This window comes from Macrobrachium rosenbergii, chromosome 2 (assembly GCF_040412425.1).
Source record: "Macrobrachium rosenbergii isolate ZJJX-2024 chromosome 2, ASM4041242v1, whole genome shotgun sequence".
In the NCBI taxonomy this organism is placed as follows: Eukaryota; Metazoa; Arthropoda; class Malacostraca; order Decapoda; family Palaemonidae; genus Macrobrachium; species Macrobrachium rosenbergii.
In genome coordinates this window covers 93,259,104-93,286,150 of record NC_089742.1, presented here as the reverse complement: position 1 = coordinate 93,286,150, position 27,047 = coordinate 93,259,104, and the positions used below count along the sequence as shown (strand labels likewise).

Here is a 27,047-nt window from a genome sequence, read left to right as displayed (position 1 = left end):
TCTCAATATCCACCAACTCTGCTACTGTAGTTTTACTACTATCTTCAGGAACACTTTGACCATGCTGAGTCTCTTCAATAATAACAGGATCCTCTTCTTCTTGGATATTTTCTTCATTATTTACACTAGGGGAAACTTCACTTTCCTGAAACAGCTCTTCAAAGCTCAAAGACCCTTCACTTGATCCTTCTGGTACAAGCAAATCCTCAATTTCTTCACTCCTATATGTAGTTCTCTTCATACTCCTGGTAGTTACACAACTTGGAAACAGGTGGGGTTCTTCTTCTCTATCCCTACTGTAGGACTAATCCTCAACGGTTTGTCTGTCACTATAGGACAAGGAATGAAGGGAACACCACCAACTTCATTACCCAGTAAAACATGCACACCCTAAACAGTTAGTGAGTCCTTTACAGCAAAATCAATATTTCCTGTCACCAATTCACATGACAAATGCAAGCGGCATATAGGAGTTACTTCCTTTCCTCCTATACCCTTTAAAATAACTGAATCTTCGGTAAGATTCTTCTCCAACTGTGGATGAGCACCACGAACTACTACACTATATGGTTACTTCCTGTATCACATAATATCTTCACTGGTACCTGCACACTCAAAGAGGGAGTTGTCAGCATACCTTCATAGATATGTGGCTTGAAAGCCTCCACACTGTTCAGCCACTCACTGCTTGAAGTTGCATTTCCACTGGTTGCTAAGCACTCTGCTTGTCTAGTTTCATTTTTCCCACACTATTCTTCGTAGTTGGCTTTACCTGGTTACCCTTTATCACCTGTCCAACTGGCTTAAACTGTTGTTGCATCTTATAACAATCTCGACTGTAATGTCCTACTCTTCCGCACATGTAGCAAAAAACATTAGTCTTCTGCATCTGTCTTAAGAGCAGACCAGAAGTTGAGGGTTTACCATTCAACTGCTGTGGGGTATATCCTAGCTGTGTACAGTGTACTGGCATAGTTATTAGAAGGGTTTCTCACATCAATGTTCTTAAAATTCGACTGAGACCTATAACCTGTGAGTTGTTGGTTCTGGTACTTAACATTATAACTCTTTCTGCTGCTTATTATATTATAGTCTTCACTCAGGGTAGCAGCTTTGTCAAGTTTCTTCACCTTTCTCTCTCTCAAATAAGCTCTTATATGTTCAGGAATTCCTCTCAGATATTGCTCTAAGACTACTAACTCCTCAAGTTCGTCCATAGACTTAACTTTAGCGGCCTCCAACCATCATCTGAAACATGTTCTTACTTTATAAGCATAATCCAAGAAAGTCATCTTGTCATCCTTCTTCAAAGATCTGAACCTTTCATTGTAATATATATATATAAATATATATATATATATATATAAATATATATATATATATATATATATATATATATATATATATATATATATATATAATCATGAAGCTACAAATGTCGCAATATCAAATTCACGCTACCCGGGAGTATCTCAATGGAGAATTATCACCAAGGGGAATTTATACAAGTGATAAATGAATTAGTACCACCAGGACGCAAACCCTTGACATGGACCCATTCAGTGACTCCATAGATGTTACCACCGTGCCATCTTGATGGCGCGGTGGTAACGTCTACTGGAGTCGGTGAATGGGTCCATGTCAAGGGTTTGTGTCCTGGTGTATTCATTTATCACTTATATAAATTCCCCTTTGGTGATAATTCTCCATTGGAGATACTCCCGGTAAGCGTGAATTTGATATTAACTTCATTTGTATATAAATCAATGGTGTATATAAATCACATGTATAAAATAATTTATATATATATATATATATATATATATATATATATATATATATATATATATATATATATATATGTAGAATCTACTGTCACTTTTACAGACACATATAAATCTAATAGCCACATTGTGGCTATTAGAATTACATGTATATATATATATATATATATATATATATATATATATATATATATATATATACATATATATATATATATATATATATATATATATATATATATATATATATATATACATATATATATATATATATACACACACACACACAGCTTGTTAGCTACACACATGCTGGAATGGCACTGCTGTCTATATATATATATATATATATATATATATATATATATATATATATATATATATATATATATATATATATATATATATATATATATAGATATATATATATATAGATATATATAGATATATATAGATATATATATATATATATATATATATATATATATATATATATACAGTGGATCAGGAAAGTTCAGGCATCACATTTCTTTCTAATGTTTTCCCTATTTGTTCATACTGGTTTAAGAAGATGCCAATTTTATAAGAGAGAGAGAGAGAGTGAGAGAGTTTGGTGGTGTGTAAGTTGCGCTGCTTGCTTCTCTTGAAATAAATTTCCATTCTTTTGCCATAACCATATGTATATGCTTGCTCAGCATTGCTGTGACAAACTACAACATTGTCCTTAAAAGATATTACATAAATGAAATACTGAATACAATATGAATATATTCATCCATACTCAACAATCTTTTTACAATCTATTCAACATTTTTACATAGACCTATATGTTTCTTGTAAGAAATGAGTACATAAATAAGTAGATGAATAACTGAATGCAGCGCATAATCAAACCATTACTACATAAAGCTACAAATAAAGTGGAATTTACAGACGATGAAGAAGAAAATCAGCATGGATCCTAGGCCTACTCCCTTTTTCTGTATTTAGAAAAGTATTCATATAATAGTTTACATTTAACATCTGTGTGAAGTATAGATGGATCACTATCAAAGGAAAGACATGCAAAAATAAAAAGTATCTATAAAATATACACTTATAATAATAGCTCAGCTCTATAATGAAATAACGCTTTGCTTCACATAATAGACCTATAGGCTACTGATACAAATATCCAATTCATATGATAGGTCTATAGTGATATAGTCATTTTTATAATACGCCCATAAAGAGAAGTATAAATGCCTAACTTTGTAACAGAACCATAATAACATAAATATCCAATTATTACGTAAGATAGACGTTATGACAAAGCCTTCATTCTTATGAACGGGACATTATGAAATGGAGTAAAATTATTGTTATATATATAAAGTCTTAAAAAAAAAAAAGACAGCTAAAATTCATCTTGAATATCACCTTTTTACTTGGACTGTCAGGCCTACCCTCTTCAGATTCTACAGTATATATTATTTTTATGATTCAGCTTTTACCCACATAACCCTTTCTTCACGTAATTTAATTAAAGCTTGCCGGGTTTCCCTGCGACGACCAACAGTGAAGTCCATCTCGATAAGTTGAGTCTACTGATTTGTGTTAAATGGTTTGTTTTCCAGCCCACACAATGAGTGACGCCATAACGAACATTATCACTCATATATGGATGAAATATTATTCTTTTTTTCAGATTGGAACGAATATTTCTAGATGACATTAATCTAACCATTTGAGTCTTACACATAAATATTCCAATGTAATAGTAAGAGTAAATGCTCACAGCTGTTGAGATTTTGAGAATCAACGTGTTCCGTACTTCAGTTCTCTAATTTCACCAAACGATAGTTTTGGGTTTCAAAATGTTTCATTAAATTTTGTTAATTCATGTTGTTTTTCTGCAAACGTTATATATTATATTGTTTGTATGCATATTAATCTTATTCTGACTGTAACGTTTGGTTTCTCTGTGATTTTAAAAAATAAAAAATATCTTTTGGTGAACGAAATTCACAGAAAAGTGAGCCAGAACATTCCAGAGCGACTGTGCATATCTTAATAGCCTCCTAATGTCTTGATTTCCTCACATTTTTTAGACACTCATTAAAATCCTTTAAAAAAGAGTGGGGAATGAGGTAGGAGGCCCTTTCATTCCATTGTGAGATTTTCACCCCGCCACATAAGGGTAAAACAAGATCAAAAATCTTCTTCTGCTTATACAGACAGAATGCTGTAAGAATCCTATAAAACGGTTTTCTTTCCTAGTCAAATGTATTTGAATTCGATAGATATCTTTATGTTATATGTATCAAAATCAAGCACAATTTACCACAGAAGGAAACCTGTTTAAGATTCTTTTGGATTCTATTTGTATAAATCGATCATGAACAACCTATATTTAGAACATTTATTTATAACTTCATATAACTCTATTAATGAGTTTCAGCACTGCAATATCTGTACCAGAATGGGATGGAATATAGAGTTTAGGCCAAAGGCCAAGCACTGGGACCTATAAGGTTATTCAGTGCTGGAAGGGAAATTGAAAATAGGTAGGTTTGAAAGTTGTAACAGGAGGAAAACCTCGCAGTTGCACTGTGAAATAATTGTTAGGAGAAGGTGGGTGGATAGCAAGATGGAAGAAAGATAACACGGATGAAGGTACAGTAAAAGGAGTGAAAGGGGTTGCAACTAGAGACCAAAGGGACACTGCAAAGAACCTTTAGTAATGCCTACAGTGCACCCCATGAGGTGAACTGACGGCACTACCCCCTATGGGGAATATTTGTACCATTTATTATTTCATAAACAAAATCATTGAAGTTTTTCTTAAATAATTTTTCATCATCTTAATAAAATAATGCCAAAATGAAGTGAGGGCAAGTTAAGAGATTAGGTCCTCATGCATAAGCAGAACTTTGTTGAACATAATGGAGTGACTAACCTTGCAGATGGGACATAAAGAGAAGGTAAATGTGATACGGGGTCCTGGCCAACGTCGAGTTAAGACGGTGCGGCAACAGTGAGCATGGAATACATGACCACATTCAAGCTGCAAAAACAAAAAATAAGTGTTAAATAATGTACTACTATAAACAGGTAGCATATTTTATGCAATTAGAGTACTTGATGCCTTACGGTCTTTATTAAAATTTCTCCCTGTGCTGTAAAGCTATAGCAACCCCTTGATTATCAGGATCACCATTATCTGGAACTCAACATTATCCAACACACACAGACCAGAGACCAAGTCCTCAAATATATGATACATACAACTTGTAAAAAACTTAAAAAAACTGCTCACCGATAGTTGGCAATGCTACGCAGCCTCAGAAAAATGTTGGCAACACTGCTTACACTCATAAACAGACTGAGAAAGGCTTTGGGGGTTGGGAGACGTCTGGACAAGTTTCCAAGGTGGGGGATGGGGGAGGCCTCAAGAAGTTTCAAAGGTTGGGGGTGGGGAGGCTTCGAGAAGTTTCAAAGGCTGGGGGTGGGGTCTGATAGCTGGGCACCAATGGGAGAGGAGGAACAGTAAGGCTGTGTATAGGAACTCACACAGAGGGAGCAGTTTCCCTGGCTGGGGATGCAGTGTTATATGGGTGAAGAGGGATAGGTACACATCTGACATGCTAGGGCTTGTTTCATTTACTGTTTGTATTTTATTAAAGGATGTGGACATTAATGTACTGTAACTTGTAATGAAATACATCCAGCACAAAGGAGAGAGAGAGAGAGAGAGAGAGAGAGAGAGAGAGAGAGAGAGAGAGAGAGAGAGAGAGAACAAATGAAGCATCACTTACACTGAAGCCTAAGACACACACACACACTCCTTCCCTTTTTATTCATATTCTAAACTATTCTCATTTTTATTTTGACTGTATTTTCCCATTATTTATTTTTACAACCCAAAAGACAAATGCAATTGTGTGCGAAGGGTACATATGTACACACACACTCATTCGCTGGCGTTGGTGAACTTGCTGGAGCTTGTTTGCTTTGTTACACTTGATTTTTCCATATCTTATTAAAGGATATGTACACTAGTGTAATGTAACAATGCAAAAAAAAGAAAGAAGAAGAGAGAGAGAGAGAGAGAGAGAGAGAGAGAGAGAGAGAGAGAGAGAGAGAGAGAGAGAGAGAGAAACAATAATGCCATATGTACTAAGGATCCAAACATAGTTTTCATGATACTGCAAAATGAGTAAAACAAATGAATTATGCCGTATATACACTCTGTATTATTCATTCTCTCACATCATGCGACCTTTAAAATTTCGTCCCCTAAACATTAAATAAATTAAAGTAAAACATAAATTAGTCTTTACTTACTGAATGAACCATCTTTTAATCAACAAACTCTTACCAAAGAACTGGCATACACAACATCGAGTATGACATAAACAAATGAATTGGGAAATAGCTGGTTTGCAATTTTCAGGGATTTTACTTTAACATGAGGTATGTCAGTTTACCATTGTCTACCCATTTTTACATTTATGCAAAAAAAAAAAAAAAAAATTTTCAGTAAAACATTCGTTTCTTTTAGTAACTAAACATGATTCTCCTAATTCTTTTGCGAGTAGGCTCAATCAGCTGATCCTGAGACCATAAACATTGTGTAAATGTAAATGGCGGATGATGGTAGTTTATACGTATTACGATGATATAACATGACAATGATACAGTATAAATGGATTCAGTAAGTAAAATATCAGTTTCATTGCCATTACCTTTATCTTAAATATAGCTGTAATAGCCTCTTTGGCTTATTCAAATTGTTACAGTGAGTGCAACACTTAACCTAGGTCAATAATATGCTTCACACATACACATTTTTCATCTCGTGTATAGTAATACAATTTGGTAACACTTGATACGAAAGTTTCTGTATAAAAATACATTAATGGTCATAAAACCATGGTAAGCTGTGGGTAAACACAGGTTGGCTACCTACCTACTGAATTGTGTCATTTATGAGAGAGAGAGAGAGAGAAGGGGTTGCATTTCTTTTGAAGTGCATTTATGCAGTATATTTTTTTACACATATGGGGGGGGGAAGGGTAGATAATTTATTGCCTTTGGCATAAAGTTTTCAGTTTAAAGTGTGATGGTTGTTGTTTCTAAGCATACTGAGTGTTTACAGTTATGTGGTATTGACAACGTTCAGTGAGGAAGGGTAGGTAGTTGCCCTTGAACACTTAACAGATTTTTTACTCACCCTTATCTGGATTTTGCCTGTGTCTTCAACAGGCTGGGGTAATAATGGTCTCAACCTCCCCAACCACTCAAGGATTTTTCAAGAATCAGACCACTCCTTGGAAGAACATGGACAGAAGACTCTCCAAAAGAGGCCATTGAGAAAGATGCTTTTCTCTGTCATCTGGCATGCCTCTTCAGCATTCCCAAGAATGATTCCTCCAAACAGAGAGTGTTCCTCGACCTGTCAAGTTTGAACTAACACATTGTTTGCCATGAGTTACAGATGACTGCTGTTACCCAAGTATGTTAGCTCATTCCGCATGGGACTTGGACCTTCTCTATCAATCTGAAAGATGCATAATGATATGTCCTTATCCCCTCTGCCCCTTAAGGTTTCAGATAGAGAAGGAAATGTACAGATTCCAGGTGTTGCCCTTTAAGTTAAACATTTCCCCTTGCCAACTGGCTAATCTGGGGAGCCACCAAAGAAGACTGCTTACGAAACTGGAGAACGTTAGTTGATACACTCCAGTCAAAAGGTTTCCTGATAAACTGAAACAAGCCCCACCTTACACCTGCAGGTGTTTTGGATGGTTGAGACTTTGATGGGATACTCTTCACAGTTGTTGTCTCTTCCCAATAGGACTCACACCATTATAAAGAAGGACCTGAAAAGGTTCCTTGCGCAGTCCAGTTTTTCCTGATGACAGTTGGAATGTATTCTGAGCCGTTACATTTTGCATGTGTGGTAGACCCATTCGTCAGGCTGCAACTGAAGGAAGTAAATAGAGTCTGGTTCTCACATGCCTGAGAAGGTCTTCGCAATCACCCTCACCTGTGAAGTCAGATAGTTGGGAAGATACTCCATCCATGGACCTTGGTGCAAAAGCTATGGATTTCCTGGCAAAACAGGTCAAAATGACTCCACCATCTATGCAATAATAAACATGGATGCCTCCATGCTAGGTTGGGGAGGCTGTTGGAAGGATCGTCAGGTAGCAGGAAGATAGTCATCTGTTCTGGAGAGGTGTCATTTCAATTTCCTGGCGCTGATGGCTCTCTTTCTGTCTCCCTGGAAACTGAAGCCTCCAAAGAGGACCCACATTTTGTTGGTCCTCAACAATATAACAGAAATGACTTATATCAAAAGGTTACACTCAAGTTCAGAGCCTCTCAATGCAGCCATGTCGTCTATCCTACAGATGGCTCAGGCAAAGAAATGGCACTCGTCAGCATTTACGTTATGGGGTCTCTCACTGTCATAGCAGACTCCCTGTCTAGGTGGACAGCAGCTTCGACCAAGTGGAAGTTGGACAAACCTTCTTTTCAAATAATTGCCAACGTGCTTCAACATCTGGAAGTGGACCTGTTTTCCACATGCAAGAACAATCAACTTCCAGGGTAAGAATCTCTGAAACTGGACAATCAGGCAACAGCAAGAGATGCACTCCTATCAGACTGCAATGAATGAGGGTCATCTACCTCTTTCCTACACTGTCCCAGGTTTCGAAGGTTTTGAACAAACTGCTAACCTTCAATGGAACCACTTGCCCAGTGGCCCTGAATTGGTAAAACAGTCATTTGTTCCTTTTGTTTCAACAATGGGTGAGAAAACCAATTCCATGACCGTCCACTGTTTTATTCTTTCTTAGCCACAACCTTCAAGTGTGGATTTTTAAAATCTAATTTACTGTGAAGATGACTCGTCTAACACAGCTAGATACTTGGTGCAAAAGCTATGGATTTCATCTGTCTAACAATATGGAAAGTGGTTGGATGACCACACTGAGTGTCAAGTTGACATCTCTGTTGAAACAGTTCTACATATTCTTAGATACCTCTGTGGACAAGTGCCCTGCTATTACAACAATCATGGCATGCAAGGTAGCAATGTCGAAACCCTTGCTTTATGGTTTTGGAATTGATTCTAATTTAGGATTTGTTAATTCCCTTCTCCTGTCTTTTGCAGTGCAAAGGCCAGCTCCTGCAAGGCTTCAATGGTCCCAATGCAACTAAACTCATGTACCCCAAAAGCAATCAAGAGGATCACCTTCTGGAGCCGTGAAAGAGTTTCCAGGGTGGAGGAATATGGCGGGGCAGGATGGGATGGGAGTAGTTGGCAATTCTGTGCCGGGAGAGTGAAGTGTTAGTAATGTTACTCTCAGGAATAAGCATGCATAGAAAGGGTTATTGGAGGGGGGGTAACCTGGAACAAAGTTTCCTCAGCTGGGAGGGGGTGGGAAGGCCGTGTGAGGTGGGTAGAGAGGGTTTAGGCAGGCATCTGATTTCTTGTGGTTGTTAAAAATACTTTATTTTTTTACCTTTATGTTTTTCACATTTTATCAGAGTATATTAACTTGGTACAAAGTAATCATGAACAATACAAGGGAGAGAGAGAGAGAAATGAGCAAATTTCATTACAAAATTTGCATTATAAATATAACTAATTCATATTTTACTGTGGGGGGGGCAGGGGGGCCATGTCTCATATGGGGAGATGTGCCAAGCATCGATGTGACGTTACCAAAACAAAAAATTTTCGTATTTTTACAGTAAAAAAAATATAAAATATTTCTTTTTTAAATTCTCATACACTGGCAACTTCACTCATTTGATCTGTGAAACACGTTTACCAGGTGACTGGGAAAAAGTTGCTGTATGGCATTTCTTTTAAGAACATTTTTTTCTCATGCACATTCGATACACAAACATTGCATGATAGTGGGACAGATAATAGAAAAATCGTGCAAATGATGATACAAGCATCAAATTTGGCACAAGTGTCCTCCAAGGTATACTAATCAAATCTGTCTGATTGGCCAATTGAAAATCCAAGATGGCGGCCATTTTCAAGATGGCCGCCAAAATAACCAACCAAAGTAGATGTTTTGCTTAGAAATATTTGTAGTTGTCTGATTTGAATGATCTAAGTGTGGATTCCTATGTTTTGAAGCCTGTTGAACTATATTTTCCTGTTTAAAAAGCACTCTGAGACATATTTCTCCAGATGACAACCAGAATGTTTGTCTTTCTTTAAATAAGTTTTGTCCCAGCTAGTACATTTTCAAAGTTATGCATACCATGCTGCTGTTTCTCGATCTGCTACTGTTCACATATGCAGCTGCAGAGTGATGTGCAGGAAAGCTCTGCCTGAGAGCACTGGCATCTTCCTTTGCAAACCTTCTTACAGGAGCACTTTGTCAATTCTTGACAGCTTGCTGCAATCGGTGGTAGTGTTGTCCAATGTATCTGCCATGCTTCTCCTTTCTGTGTCCACCCCTATTCAGCTGGACTGCTCATGTGTGGATTACAGTGGGTTGCCTGGCCCCAGATGATCCCAGCCTGGTAGGCTGCACGCTTTGCATGTTCTCTGAGGGCTGCCTGTGTTGGTGGAATTGAGTTGTACGGCCTGTGTTTGCGGGCAAACAGATCTAGTCTTGTTTCATTCACACCAGTGGCTGCACTTGATCTGTCGTACATGAGGACAACGAATCTTTCCAGCCTCTGCATGTCAAGATCACGAATCAATGTTGGATGCTGGCTGAGATTGATGAATGTTTCAGTAATATCATCAAATACATTCCAAGTCTGCCATGCAGATTCTTCGCTTTCCCATGGAAGGCAGACTCAATGTCACATCCAGTGAATGTGTGAAAGTAGGGGATCCCTCTAGCTTTCTCAAGCCCAATTGCAGAAACTACCTCATGGACTGGAATCCATTGCATATGGGCTCCTTGGCCAAAGGCAATCCACTTTTCCTGAAGACCTAGTTTCTGGAAGGATGGCAGAACAGATATTGCTATGACTAGCACATCTGTGTCATTAGCCTTGATGATTATAGACTTGCTCCCGTCAGTCGTTGCATCCCTAGCATGAACAAATATTCGACTGTCAGCTTCTTCATGATAACATGGGGACAGCATCCAGAGACTTCACTGTGTTGCTAATGGCATCCTCTCCTTTTGTGATGATGACTGTGCTTGTCATTTCTACTTCACACATCTTTTTGGCCAAGAAGTGAAACAGTTCAGTCTTGTTGCTGGGGTCACAAAGGAAGCTTTGCCAGTTTCCTGGTGTCTTGCTTGTTTCTGTCACTCTTCTTCTGATTGCTTTCCCCCTTTTTGACCTCATCTCTGATTTCAGACTTGATTTCTTGTATACATCAAAGACTATGTCCACCCGCTTGTACCGAGCACCATAGGATTCCACCTTTGGGATGATGTCTTCTTTGGCATAGCCATTAAATGTCTTTGAAGTACGTGGAGGTGAGGCATTGACAAGTGCTGAGCCGTCAGTGATGATTGTATCTCTTTGGTTCTCCCACTGGGACATTCACTTGCGCTTCAAGAATTTCAACCAGCTGTGACTTCTGACATGTATGAAGCTTGCCGCTGTCACTGAGAGATGCAGGGTATGACTGATTCTTGTGCTTCAAGAATTCTTGCAAGTCACACTGTCTGTTCTGGGTTGAGATGAACAGTCACGAGAATAATTGATAGTCATCTTCTAGGACTTTCTCCTTAGAAATTCCCTCAGCCTGTCCTTGTTTGAAGAATGAAACAGGGTTCTTCTTCATTGGACGATAGAAAATGGACACACTTGTACCGTGTAAAGATATTTCAGCTGTGGTTGCAGTTGGATTATGATCTATATTGTCTTTCTCAAGACTGGGGGACAGATTACTCCATCTTCCACATACTGTGCAACAACTGCTTCTCCTAACTGTGCTGAGATTTCTAGGACTCGGTCATATGATATGCTGAGCCCATTCTCATGGAGCATTTCAATTATTTGTCTCTTCCTCGTCTTGGCAAACACATACAGGCCCATGTAGACTGCAAAATGTGGCTCCCTGTCCTTGGAATGTCTGTGGACATCCGTTCCTTCCTTGTATTTGGCGAAGCAGTTGTACTGTAGAAGTTGTGATATAGCAAAGTCTGATTTTGATGCTCCATGATGGAGATGGGACTTGATGTCTGCACCATGTCTGATCATGCATACAAACTGAAGCACAGATGGTGGCACAGCCTGTTCTAAGTCTTTGTCACGAAAATAGCTGCTGAAATTCGACTTCTGACGGAGCATGTCTTGTCTTATTATCCCAGCGGCTTTTGCTAGATGGATCGCTTCACCATAATGGGATGCTTCTGATAGGATTGAACCTACATTAGTTTCAACAGCCAACAGAACTTCTCATCCTTGGCGATTAGCTTGCAGGTGTGGAATGTGCAAAAGCAGCTGATCCTTGAGTCGAGGAGGATGAACATCAGGCGAGTCAACACCAAGCTGCTCCAGCCTCTGCTTGTAAAGCTTGGTCAAATCAGCAAGCTTGAAAATCGGTGGCCTCTCACTGACATTTTTCATCTCGCAGATGTAGGTGACTACTTCAGAGAAAGCAATTGGATATGCATCCTTCCAGTGTTCCTGTGTTTTTTCTTGCTCCCGCACCTTTAGGTATGCCTGTTCTCGGTTATACAATGCCACCAAACAGCCAGGGTGATATTTCACTTCTTGGGCTATGACATCTCCGGCACTTAGTTTGGCGAGAAGTTTTGTATCACTGAGTGTTTTGGCACATTCATTTATTCTCTTATTCACTTGCATTGTCACTGCTTCTCTAAGCTCCCCTCCTTCAGTTTTGCAGAAGAAGCATTCTTTTGTTTTAGTTTCTTGGAGCTTTCGTGGAACCTTACTTCTACTGCCCTCATCACTAGTAGCCTACCTACAGGACTTGCTCTTTTTTCAGCTCGGTGTAACTTTGTGTTGTTGAACAGAAGCCTGCAACTCTCATGATATTGTGCCTTATTTTTTCTCAACGTTTCCTCTACCCCAGAACCTTCGTCAAGTCTTGCAGGGTCTAGCTTGATTGGTAGCGCATTGAGTGAGTGAATTAGAAGAATATTCTTTGCCAGGTTTGTACATCCATCATCCCCTCTTCAGGCAGGATTAGCTTTGGGAGATTTTAGATCTTCTTTCTTAACCTCCTGACATAGGCAACACTTGGTCCAGTCTGTTTTCCATGATCGTCCAGTAGAGTTCACATCCATGATTACGATGACGTTCAGGGTAGAGGGTTTATCCTTTTACCACCCTGTACATGTAATAGTATAATAGGCCTCTTATGTCCTGTAATATACAATAGGTGCTTTCCTGTATGGGATACAACTAGGTTCTTGCACTGTGCCATACACCTAGTCCGATCGTTCATCCAGTGTCATAAGTCCCATGCGATCTGTACACCATCCAGATAACTAAAACCCTGTTATCCTTGGTTCGGCTCTCCCGCACTGGCACGTCCTGTCCATTCAGGTGCGGCTGCCTAACTGATTTGGGGTTGATTAGGCAGCATTTGGGATACTAGTAGGTTGTTGCAGTATGATGCCAATATAAATTTCCTACTTAGCTGACACTGAACCCCATGCTGAGTTTCACAGCAGTGATGTCACCAATGTGTCTTGGTAGTGCCCAACAATCACTCCTTTAATACAGTGACTTAACCATGTTATAAACAGAATATACATCAGCAGGCTTAAAAACATAGGAATCCACACTTAGATCATGCAATTCGGACAACTACAAATATTTCTAAGCAAAACATCAACTTTGGATGGTTATTTTGGCGGTCATCTTGAAAAATGGCCGCCATTTTGGATTTTCAATTGGCCAATGGAGCAGATTTGATTAGTATCTCTTGGAGAACAATTGTGCCAAATTTGATGCTTGTATCATCATTTGCACGATTCTTCTAAAAAAATTACTCTTACCTGCCCCACTATGAGTGTTTTGGAACATTGCCACGAAAAGAGATAATGGTTGAGGTCAGAGAGATGACCAGAAATGGTCAATTATTTTCCAATAATTGAACTAATATGGTGTGATGATCGTTAAGGAGTCAAACGAAATTATGTAGAGAAAATTATGACAAACCACCTGAATTAAAAAATGAGAAATGATACGGAGGAAGAGAAGGTGCGGGGGTGCGTGTGTGTACTGTAAGTGTTCTCTCTCTCTCTCTCTCTCTCTCTCTCTCTCTCTCTCTCTCTCTCTCTCTCTCTCTCTCTCTCTCTCTCTCTCATTATGCATGATTATTTTATTACAGCTGATATCTTTTAAGAAAATGTGAAAAAACATGAGTGAGGAAACAAAGAAAAAAAGCAGTTTTGCCAATGAAACTTATGAAACACAAATGTAAACGTTTACTGGGCAAGTTACAAAACAACATTAAGAGATGAACTGAAAAATGCATTATTGAGATGAGCTATAATATCAACAGTGATAAAATATTTCCTGTGTATTGTTATGATGTGTGTGATAATCATATAGTCAACTAAGAAAAAAAAGAGGAAGAGAGCAAAACAGTGACATCACCACACATGAAATTTAATGCCATACACATACACACACACACACACACACACACACACAATAAAGCTTCCTTGATATTATGTGAAATGAAAAAAATCATTAATTACAGCAGAACAGAAGATGATTAACTACCTTTCAGTAGTGTTCTTAAAGTGAATTTGCTTGAGACATGTTATCATTGAGAAACACCGTAAGTACTAAAAATGTAAACCGGCAAGTTTTACAAACACACACACACACACACACACATGGTTTCTGTGATAAGACAAAATGAGAAATCAGTGCTCAAAATAACCCAGAAGATTGATGACAACTTTTTAAAATAATTAACATACTAAAAGAGCCCAGTCCACAGTGCAATATGAATGAAGCAATGCTTAACAAAATTCTGGTCAAGGAAACAATTCAAATCATAAGTAAAACAAGTGAAATATAGTACAGTCATGTTCAAATCTGAGGCGACATACTTTTTGTATCGTGCAAAATTTCAGTCTCAATGTAACGTTGCCAAGTAGTATTAAACTTTTTATTTTTCATTTCCAATGTTATGCTTTACGTATGTCAACATGTTTGCGAATTCACAGCTAACACTATTTTCCCTATGGTTATATAAATATGATCCCTTTTATGCACTGGTATAATTAGTAACCTGTGTGATTTAAACTGATTTTATTTTATGTTGCTCAGCTCCAAGCACGGTGTGTATATTGTTCAGCTCCAAGCACGGTGTGATCCGATTAGCGGTGCCGTCAATGACAGTGCGCTCAACATGCTCCTCGGGCTGGTCAACGTAACTACCTCTGCAGCATTATAACAGTAGACCTAATAAGCTCAACAGTCATAACAAAATATTCAAAGTAGGAATATGAATTATAAAAAAGTTTTCTTTCAATGTTGAAGTTTTGCAAAATGATTTATAATTTTTTAGTAAAACCAAATCCAAACAGGAAAATAAATTTTTCATTGTCGCTATTTTGTAGACCTATATATGTATTCTAATCGTTGCTTCACACACAACCCCTCTGATGTCGGTGAATGCATTCCATGATTTGCTCATTTACACGTTCTCAGCGTTTTTAAACCACCAAACAGGACTTTTTTATTTGCAATTTTAATGTTATGACAGATTTTCGTTTTTATTTTTTTGTTTAACATTTGAACTAATGCTGACTTTTTGTCAAAGCATCGGCGATGAGTGAATAGAAGTTTGAAAAAGTTTCGTCACTGTTTCCTGAAATTTGGCTGCACGTGATCTTTTCTAATACAGTTTTGAAATATATATGACAGACTTCACTCTTATGAAACATATTATGGCCTTACTTGTATGCAATAATCGTGTTTACACATTGAAATAAGAGATAAATATGGGCATGTTACATTTGCCAGTTTGTGAATTTTGAACAAATCCTCTGCAATCATGTCATATCCTGTACATTGCTGTAAGAACTGATAAAGGAAGTTGCTGTATAAAAATACATCAATGGTGATAAAACCATGAAAGCTGTGGGTAGCTCATATATACCCCCTATATACCTGCCATGTTGCATGTAGTGCACAAGAGAAAAAAAAAAAGGTTCACTTTTACGTAAAATGTCTTTTAATGTTATAAATTAGTTTTCCTTGTGTTTAGGCAAAGTAGTTAAACAAAGTGATAGCCGTGTCACTCAGTAGTGCAATGTATGTACCAAGGTCTAAAGAATATTCTACTACAAGGTCCCAGGCAGAGCAGGGATTTGTTGTTGGAGTGAAGTGCGTGACGCCACGTCTAACACTCAGGCTCTGACGATGCTTAGCGATTCATTAATATTTGGGTTTATTTCTATCAATTTACAATTAAATAGTGTGTAGCATTAAATCCTTCTATTTACTGGCTTAAAATATGCCAAAGGAATACACTATATGCCACCCAACAATGAAAAAAAGCTACAAATCATTTACCAACTTGTAATGTCAAAGGAAAAAAACTGTTTGTCGCTTAACAAATACAATTTTCTAAACAAAATAAAATTATAAATGCAATATTTCTTGCCTACCTTTGGATTAATTTCATCTCAAAGATATTCACCTACGTCCCTTTATACAAATGCACTAAAATAATTTGTTGGTAAAACTCTATAAACAATAGGAAGGATAAATGAAACATTCATTACATACCTTTAAGATTAATATATTCAAATGATAATCATCAATATATTTCTATACAAACACTGCATTAATTTATTGGTAAAAAATCAGTAAATAGTGGAAACATCTATGACTACAGTACACATACATAATATGATCGCCATCATTTCATAGTTTTTTCAACTTATTGTTTAATTTTGTAAAGTGGTGGTCCTATTCAGATTTCGCATGCTCAAAGCGTGCTACAACAAATAAAATATGAAATTACACCAGTAGAAAGCAAAACCAACTTTGCAATATTTGATATTCATATTCCTATAGCCTGATGCATGTTTGATTGCATGCATAGAAATACACAGACAAACACACACACATATATATTGTCATGTTCCTTTTAGCCATGGGAATGAGGATGGCTCTAATTATGACTTAGATAACAGCATCTGACTAAGGGCTATGCTCAGTGATCAGAAAAGGTTTTGTGTAATGACCATACTCAGCAGCATCAATGGGCTGCGCCGCCTGATCCCCCACCATAGAGGAATTAGATGAGCGGAAGGGTGCTGTTGGGCTGCAAAGTCATCAGCACTCAGAGGCAAGGTGGTTAGTTAGGACCACCTTCAGGTGAAACAGTATCAGAGAGCGTCTAGTGGGTACTCGGTCGAGTCCCTATCCAAACAGGCTACTCAACCCAGGTAGGCGTAGTAAGATGCACTAGCAAAGGATGTCCCATCAGAGCTCATATTTATACTGCAAACAGCGCTGAGGGTGATCGTGTTTTGACAGTTCCCTCTTAATAGGGTTATCTATTGTCCTCTCCTCGGCCAAACAGATAATCTTGGCAGGTATCTGGAAAGGTCGGTGAGAGCCGGCCAAAAGGTTCAGAAGGACACGGGGACAATAACGAGATAGTTACATTAGAGGCAAGGTGGTGGGAGGAGACATGGGTGTGGGTCAGGTCAGGAGGTGACCCTTAATGGCATGGCAGTAGCTGATCAGAGAATTTCCTCAGATGGCTCTCGTGGAAAATTGGCTGGGGTTAAATAACAATATCAGAACTGTGTAAAGTCTCAAAGGGTTCTTTTTATTGTGCAAAGGGCCACTAACTTTCACCTCAGTGAGGATTATTAGGTCGAGCCAGGGGTTGTTAATGACTTTGGAGTACGGTCTGAATTTACCTCCTCATTTAACACCTGGAGTTGTCATTATTGGAACAACTGGGCAAGGCATGGGAAAATGTCAAATGAACTTTACAAACACCTAGTACATCTTTCACTTTACGGTATGTTATACTGAAATATCAAAACAGGTAAACAAAATTCAAACGATCAAAAGGACGTTTATAACAATATATATTTTATATATATATATATATATATATATATATATATATATATATATATATATACATACATATATATAAAGAAATTTGTGTATAAATGTAAAGTCAACCTCTTTAAACTGGCTCCTTGGGACCAGGCCACTGCTATATCACAGGAAATCCTGGGTGACAGAAATCGCCCTAAGAATCCCTATATAAACAAAGTCTTGCCAGTTCATTGCACATACATATTGCTGTGTTATCAAAATAGAATAAAGCTTAGGAATAATCACTGTCATTCGTTAGGTTTAGTTCCTTATGAAAATTCTGGCCTGCTCATAAGCATCTCCCTGGAAATGCTTACACCCTCAGTTCATAAGAACAAACCACTAAAAGCGCTGTTGAGTTCTGATCTTCTTGCACCTTTCAATATTTCCGGCACTTCATACTTTTCTGGTTTTCGTTTTTCAGCAATGACCTAAAAATCTGCTGTTTTGTTTTTAAACCTGCAGAGTTAGAGAGACTGTTGGTCCCAGTCAGGGTGTTACACCTAAAAATTCCACTTGCAAAAATTCAAATATATCATTGTATTAAGAATGATCATTTTAATAAAATTGTTGTTTTATGTACTGTATGCAATTATATTCCATGCATTGTTGTCATATCATTTTATTACAATTTATGAACATAGCAATCAAGGCGCCATTCGCACTGTGATAAAGTTTCTGTGTTCAGCGTCAGAATGTAGCAGCTGCCTGCAGGTCCAGGGAGACCATCCAATCCCTGGACGAAGAGCTGCAAGAACTGAAGAGGTAGTTCCATTTTTGAATTTTGTCTTGATTAAGAAGAAATTCAGGGCGCTACATCCAGAATCGGTCTCCAACCCCGAGGATTTCGGAACTAAAAGACGTTGTAAACCCGGGGAATGGAGGTCTTGAACTGGTTCTATTGCTTCCTTTTCTAACATTTGCTCCACTGCTAGAAAAAGAGCCTGGTTCTGATGGGATCCCTGTAGTTGGCGGATAAATTCCTGGGAGTTGATGTTAAAGGAGGACTTTCCTGAAGGGGATAAGGTGTTCTTCTTAAAATGGAGAGGGACCAGTCGTCCGCCCCTCTCTGTGCCCAGACCTCGGCGAATTGTAGCAGTCTGGCACCCACTGTCGTCTGGAGTACTCGTTCTTCATTTGGTCCTTCTGATAGAACGAGAGGAAGACCTCTCTTCTCCTCTCTGGTCTTTTGTTCTGAAGGAGTGGTCTGAATGTGAAGGACCACCTCGAAAGGGCTCTGAAAGGAGCCTTCTTCTTGGCGAAAGGGACGGCAGGTCTTGACCCTCTTCTTCAAGACTGGGCCAAAGGTCTTGTGTCGCCTCTTCAGATAACGAGCGAGAAATCTCCTTCACCAAGCCTGAGGAAAAGGAGAGGAGAAAAAGGAGCAACAGAAGAGAGGATCTCTGAAGAGGTGAGACAGACTTTCAGGAGGAAAGAGCTGAATACTGACTTTCTTCAGAATAGCAGCCCGAATAAGGCAGTGCAGCGCTACCATGAAATCGTCTTCACTGCTTCTAGTCCAAGCAAGACAAACACTAATGGTCATCCAAACACAGGAATTCGGATCCCGAGTCCTGTTGGCCAAAGCTCCAAGAGACCAATCCATAAAGTTGAAGACCCCCACAACTCTAAAGACCTTGAGGATGATCCATTTCACTATTCTCAAGTCGCTCGCTGAAGAAAGGGGAGTCTCCTGGAGTGAGCTCAACTGATTAGAGAAATTGCGCCAGCAGATGGGAGCCCCAACCCCATGGTAGGCTCCTTTGGTCTCATAACATAAATCTGATTTGCAAAAGTTTCAAAGGAGGGAAAGAGAAAACCGTCTTACTTGCATCCTTCTTAGACTGCATCCACTCCCCTACTCCTTTAAAGGCCTTCCTCATCGAAATCGTAGGGCGCATCTTGACAAACGAAGAGGGTCTAGTTGACTTGGTGCTGTCCCACAAAGATCCCGGAGAAGGAGGGGCAGCATGACAAAGAGAATCTCCAAACCCCAATTAAACCGAAGCCAAACGCTTAGAATCCAAACTCCAGCGCCCTTAGGAGAATCTCTTTCTGAAACTTCCAAAGCAGCAGGCGGAGAGGAAGGCTGCAGAGAAGAAGAGCGCCTATCAGGAGAAGCGAGCCTGAAGGAGAAGCACTCCTGTCCAACGAAGAGTTTACTTCAGAGAGCTGGCGCTGACCCGACGTGGCGCCTGTCAGGAGAGGGGGTCCTGTCCACTGATGAGAGCTTCCAGGAGAGGAGGCCTCCCAAAACGAGGGCGCAGTAGGAGAGCGGCGCCCGCCGGAAGGAGGAGCCTGAAGACCACGAGCGCTCGGCCCAAAGGGAGAGTACAGTGAGGCGAAGTGCGCGTCGAAGGAGGCCCGACGCAGCGCCTGGAGTTAGTGCGCCTGTTGGGAGACTGGCGCTGTTCGGGCGTAAGAGCGCCTACGAGACGAAGAAAACTGCTGGACGAAGGAAGCTTGCAGGAGAAGGCTACTTGAGTTGAAGACGAGCTCCTGGAACTTCTGACAGGAAGAAAGTCATCCTTCCTACGAGAAGAGGAGTCCTTAGAAAGAGATCCAACAAGCGCCGATAACTGCTCCTGGAGGCCGATCAAAATCTTCTTCGTCGAATCCTTCACCCCTGATGGAGAGGAGGAGGGGGATCTACGAGCCTTCCCGACAATAGGAGAATCCTCCGGAAGCGCCAGGCTCGAGTCCAACGCCTACCTAGAGCCTTCCAAGATCTCTTCAGCTGGGCGCGACTCTCAGCCGAACTCCAACCACGCCTCGGAGAAGACGCTGGCCAGACGACGCAGGAACACTTTTCAGGATGCCTTTTCTATGGCATCCAAGGCCTGGGACGTGAACAACAGGATCTGCCAAGGGACGCTCAACGTTGGGGATGCCTCATATCCTCCCTTGCGGCTTTCGACATTCCTCCTCCACTGGTCCTGGGAGTTTGGAAGAGGCCCAGTTTGTGGCACGCGGAGCCGATCAGACGCCCCTCCACTGCACACCTGGGGACACTGAACATATCACTGTCACTCTTACCTTCCTCATCGCGCCGTAGTTGCGTATTTCACACCTAAGAAGTTCCGCCATCGCGAGCTACTCTAGAGGATCTAATCCACAGGTTCAAGTGAAGGGAGAAGGGCTGAAACCAAAGGATTAGAGAGTCTACTGGGTTAATTTAAAATCATGCTCAGCAGAGTTTGGTATTCTACTCGAGCTTCTGGAGGAAGCCTTCCTAACTTTATCCTTTCTGCTTCTTCAGATAAGAAGACAAAACCTTCCATTCCTGATCACACCTCACACCTTGCACCTATTGTCCAAGAACAATCATTCCCTACACTCATAGCAAGAGTACAGTGTGAGGGCTCACCAAGCCAACCCCTACCTTGGCATTCTCCTGCCTAGTACACACACGGAACACAGGCGAAACATTAAGGCCAGACATCTTAATGAACAATCCAAAAGCAACCAAAAACAGTCCATACAGCGTATGCCAAAACCAAAGATCTAATACTGCCACCAAATCAGGCTAAAAGATCTCAGTGTTTAGAAACGAAAATCAAAGCAGGAGGAACCAACAACAGATGTTGCCGGAACCAGCGACAGAGAAAATCTGATTAGAAAACGGGAATGGTTCCTATTCCCGCCACCCAGCGGCGGCATGGTGATCACCTGACCTACCTGTGCGTATGCCGCGAAATTTGAAATTCTGTCGGGAACGTCGGAGACTATAGCTAAGTATATATCTGACGGGTAAGTTGCATGTACAAAATTATAATTTTTGAAGTGGGTAAGAAATACAACTTAAATCATTTTACTGTTATGAAAATCCAAATATTCCCTTAACAAATGCAAAATAAATGTTTTCAAGAAAATTTCATTGTCGCTACTCATTGTAGACCTATATATGTTACACCAGGTGGTTAAACTGCCATTCTAATCGTTGCTTCACACACACTCCGCTCACCCTCTGATGTCGGTGAATGCATTCCACTTCTGCATTTACTCATTTACACGTTCTCAGCGTTGCGGTGTAAAAACCACCAAACAGGACTTTTTCAAATTTTATGGTTGCAATAGAAGCAATATTAATGTTATGACAGATTTTTTCGTTTTTTTTTTTGTTTAACATTTGAACTGAGGTTTGATGCTGACTTTTTTGTCAAGAGCATCGGCGATGAGTGAATGAAAGTTTTGAAAAGTTTCGTCACTGTTTTCCTGAAATTTGGCTGCACGTGATCTTTTCTAATACAGTTTTGAAATATATATGACAGACTTCACTCTTATGAAACATATTATGGCCTTACTGTATGCAATAATCGTGTTTACACATTGAAATAAGAGATAAATATGGAGCATGTTACATTGCCAGTTTGTGAATTTTGAACGAAATCCTCTGCAATCATGTCATATCACTTAAGAGAATAGCTGTACATTGCTGTAAGAACTGATAAGGAAGTTGCTGTATAAAAATACATCAATGGTGATAAAACCATGAAAAGCTGTGGGGTAGCTCATATATACCCCCTATATACCCTGCCATGTTGCATGTAGTGCACAAGAGAAAAAAAAAAGGTTCACTTTACGTAAAATGTCTTTTAATGTTATAAATTAGTTTTCCTTGTGTTTAGGCAAAGTAGTTAAACCAAAGTGATAGCCGTGTCACTCAGTAGTGCAATGTATGTACCAAGGTCTAAAGAATATTCTACTACAAGGTCGCAGGCAGAGCAGGGATTTGTTGTTGGAGAGTGAAGTGCGTGACGCCACGTCTAACACTCGGGCTCTGACGATGCTTAGCGATTCATTAATATTTGGGGTTTATTTCTATCAATTTACAATTAAATAGTGTGTAGCATTAAATCCTTCTATTTACTGGCTTAAAATATGCCAAAGGAATACACTATATGCCACCCAACAATGAAAAAAGCTACAAATCATTTACCAACTTGTAATGTCAAAGGAGAAAACTGTTTGTCGCCCAACAAATACAATTTTCTAAACAAAATAAAATTATAAATGCAATATTTCTTGCCTACCTTTAGGATTAATTTCATCTCAAAAGATATTCACCTACGTCCCTTTATACAAATGCACTAAAATAATTTGTTGGTAAAACTCTATAAACAATAGGAAGGATAAATGAAACATTCATTACATACCTTTAAGATTAATATATTCCAAATGATAATCATCAATATATTTCTATACAAACACACTGCATTAATTTATTGGTAAAAAATCAGTAAATAGTGGAAACATCTATGACTACAGTACACATACATAATATGATCGCCATCATTTCATAGTTTTTTTCAACTTATTGTTTAATTTTGTAGAAGTGGTGGTCCTATTCAGATTTCGCATGCTCAAAAGCGTGCTACAACAAATAAAATATGAAATTACACCAGTAGAAAGCAAAACCAACTTTGCAATATTTGATGTTCATATTCCTATAGCCCCTGATGCATGTTTGATTGCATGCATAGAAATACACAGACAAACACACACACATATATATTGTCATGTTCGCACAGCCATGGGAATAAGGGATGGCTCTAATTATGACTTAGATAACAGCATCTGACTAAGGGGCTATGCTCCAGTGATCAGAAAAGGTTTTATTAATGACCATACTCAGCAGCATCAATGGAAGCTGCGCCACATACAGTCCCCCACCATAGAGGAATTAGATGAAGCGGAAGGGTGCTGTTGGGCTACAAAGTCATCAGCACTCAGAGGGCAAGGTGGTTAGTTAGGACCACCTTCAGAGTGACAGTATCAGAGAGACGTCTAGTGGGTACTCGGTCGGAGTCCCTATCCAAACAGGCTTCTCAACAGGTAGGCGTAGTAAGATACACTAGCAAAGGATGTCCCATCAGAGCTCATATTTATACTGCAAACAGCGCTGACGGTGGTCGTGTTTTGACAGTTCCCTCTTAATAGGGTTATCTATTGTCCTCTCCTCGGCCAAACAGATAATCTTGGCAGGTATCTGGAAAGGTCGGTGAGAGCCGGCCAAAAAAAGGTTCGAAGGAGACAGGGGACAATAACGAGATAGTTACATTAGAGAGGCAAGGTGAGTGGGAGGAGACATAGGTGTGGGTCAGGTCAGGAGGTGACCCTTAATGGCATGGCAGTAGCTGATCAGAGGGGGAATTTCCTCAGATGGCTCTCGTGGAAAATTGGCTGGGGATTAAATAACAATATCAGAACTGTGTGAAGTCTCAAAGGGTTCTTTTTATTGTGCAAAGGGCCACTAACTTTCACCTCGAGTGAGGATTATTAGGTCGAGCCAGGGGTTGTTAATGACTTTGGGTACGGTCTGAATTTACCTCCTCATTTAACACCTGGGTTGTCATTATTGGAACGGGCAAGGCATGGGAAAATGTCAAATGAACTTTACAAAACACCTAGTACATCTTTCACTTTACGGTATGTTATACTGAAATATCAAAACGGGTAAAGCAAAATTCAAACGATCAAAAGGACGTTTATAACAATATATATTTTATATATATATATATATATATATATATATATATATATATATATATATATATACATACATATATATAAAGAAATTTGTGTATAAATGTAAAGTCCGACCTCTTTAAACTGGCTCCCTTGGGACCAGGCCACTGCTGTATCACAGGAAATCCTGGGTGACAGAAATCGCCCCTAAGAATCCCCTATATAAACAAAGTCTTGCCAGTTCATTGCACATACATATTGCTGTGTTATCAAAAATAGAATAAAGCTTAGGAATAATCACTGTCATTCGTTAGGTTTAGTTCCTTATGAAAATTCTGGCCTGCTCCATAAGCATCTCCCTGGAAATGCTTACACCCTCAGTTCATAAGAACTTAAACCACTAAAAAGCGCACTGTTGAGTTCTGATCTTCTTGCACCTTTCAATATTTCCGGCACTTCATACTTTTGTTTTTTTAAACCTGCACGAGAGAGAGAGAGAGAGAGAGAGAGAGAGAGAGAGAGAGAGAGAGAGAGAGAGAGAGAGAGAGAGAGAGAGACTGTTGGTCCCAGTCAGGGTGTTACACCTAAAGAAATTCACTTGCAAAAATTCAAATATATCATTGTATTAAGAATGATCATTTTAATAAAATTGTTGTTTTATGTACTGTATGCAATTATATTCCATGCATTGTTGTCATATCATTTTATTACAATTTATGAACATAGCAATCAAGGCGCCATTCGCACTGTGATAAAGTTTCTGTGTTCAGCGTCATCATACGAGTGTATTTTTGTATTCTTTGCTGAAGAAAAGACTTCTTGATTGGGTGTTAATATTTTTGTTTTGGTTACCTGATTTAATTGTAAAATAGGTTTAAGTATCTCTTCTTCCTGGTTCTCTTACTGTCGAGTGATTAATTACATTTTCATACTGATGTGTAAGAGTAATTCCTACCTTTCCCTAAATTCTTTCCCTTCAACTTAAGGAGTGATAGTTAGCTAAGCAAATGAGGGGACACTCTCATTTTAAAGGTTATTTTTTTGTAATAATCATTGTTGGGTTGTTGCATGGTTTTTGTTTACCTCTCTCAGAGTATTCCTTATTCGTTTCCTGCTGTACTACATTGTGATCCAATGTGACCCAGATCAGGACAGGTGGAAGGAGCCTGGTCGAATGCCTCTCAAAATAAAATATTGTAACAGTTGGAGGTGGCACATTATATATATACATATTTATATATATACTGCCAACTGTGGCACATTATATATATACATATTTATATATATACTGTACAGTATATGTATATATATATATATATATATATATATATATATATATATATATATATATATATATATATATTGTTAAGTGTGGGGCTTGGCTGATAAGTTTATTAATTAATTAACGTAATTTATGAGGCCCTGAGTTGCCAATGACCCATGTAACCTGTCAGTTAAACTTACTGTTAACCTCAAAGACAGACAATTACTTAATTAAATAAGGCCGCCAGGCGGGGAAACATAAAACAAGGGATAAAGGGTTACCCTGCAACACATGGATCACCTCAAACCCCCCTTACTTCCCAATTGGTCCTGACAAAGAAAGAATGTGTAGTTATAGCGAGGAAATTACCTGAACTTTCGGCCAAGTTGGACACAGTCAATTTTCCCATGCTTCACGTAAAGTTATACCACAACAGATGTCTGTACTACTATATGCCGTACGCAATTTAGTACTGGTAAAGGCTATTTCTCTTCCGAACAATGGGATTGAGAAGCAAGGCTGCCTGCAATGCTGAAAATTACTTACTTAACTTTCCCTAATTCGTATTTACTGCACGGGAATAGTTTACACAGGATCACTAGACAACATTAATTATTCTTAAACTAGACTTCATAAAAGTAAATTGTTTATACCAATATCGTAGATGGTGGCAAAGATGGAAAACAAAGCAAGGTTGAAATATAGGGGAAGAAATATTAGCAAACAGCAGATACTGTCTTGGTTCAGACTTTTCATTACGTAGTTTGCGTGCGCACTGCAACTGCCGATACGGATTCTGAGAAACACACGGTAATGTTGTTCACTAATGAAAAGAAAAGGGGCGGGGGGACAAAGGACACAGTTTTGCCTGAACGCGACATGCGTTCTCGGTCATGACGTTACTCTCTCTGACCCGTCTCAGGTCAGGTCTTCTACTCTAGCGTTGGGCTGTGTTTACACCTTTGTCCATCGCCCCAGGCAGTCTGAAAATTCGACAGAGACATCACCAAATGCATAAGACAAAGCAGAAGGAAGCTTACGACCACCTTTACTAGAGGTTACTGGGTGAAAACCCTCTCTGTGGGTTAGGTCCCTAATGCTAACCTATTTCTGCTAAAGACATTATTTTTTTGAAATACCCAGCCTTTCCCTGCATATACGAAGACGCCTTCTTGTCTTTGTTCGCGTTATTTTTTTCTACAATAAAATGCACTGAGGGCAAACAGCAGAATATTTATAAATATAAATAAATATATATATATATATATATATATATATATATATATATATATATATATATATATATATATATATATTGGGAATCGGATGACATCGATGAGTTAATCCTCAGGCCTCTTCTTAAGCAGGTGGTCCAAAAAATACGACCACCAGACGGGAGTTAATGAGGCCAAAAACCACCAGGGAATTCCTTGATTTCCATCCTTCCTGGGAAACAGTCACCTGCATACCAACAGAGACTT

At 39.1% G+C, this 27,047-nt stretch overlaps 1 protein-coding gene across 1 annotated transcript in view; it reads right to left on the bottom strand.

Annotated features, from left to right (window-relative positions):
* Positions 1-27,047, bottom strand: part of hiw (highwire) — a 1,788,684-nt gene that overhangs the window by 45,006 nt on the left and 1,716,631 nt on the right. The window contains 1 exon segment of the mRNA XM_067112237.1: positions 4,720-4,827. Within this exon segment, the coding sequence (XP_066968338.1) occupies positions 4,720-4,827 (108 nt within the window).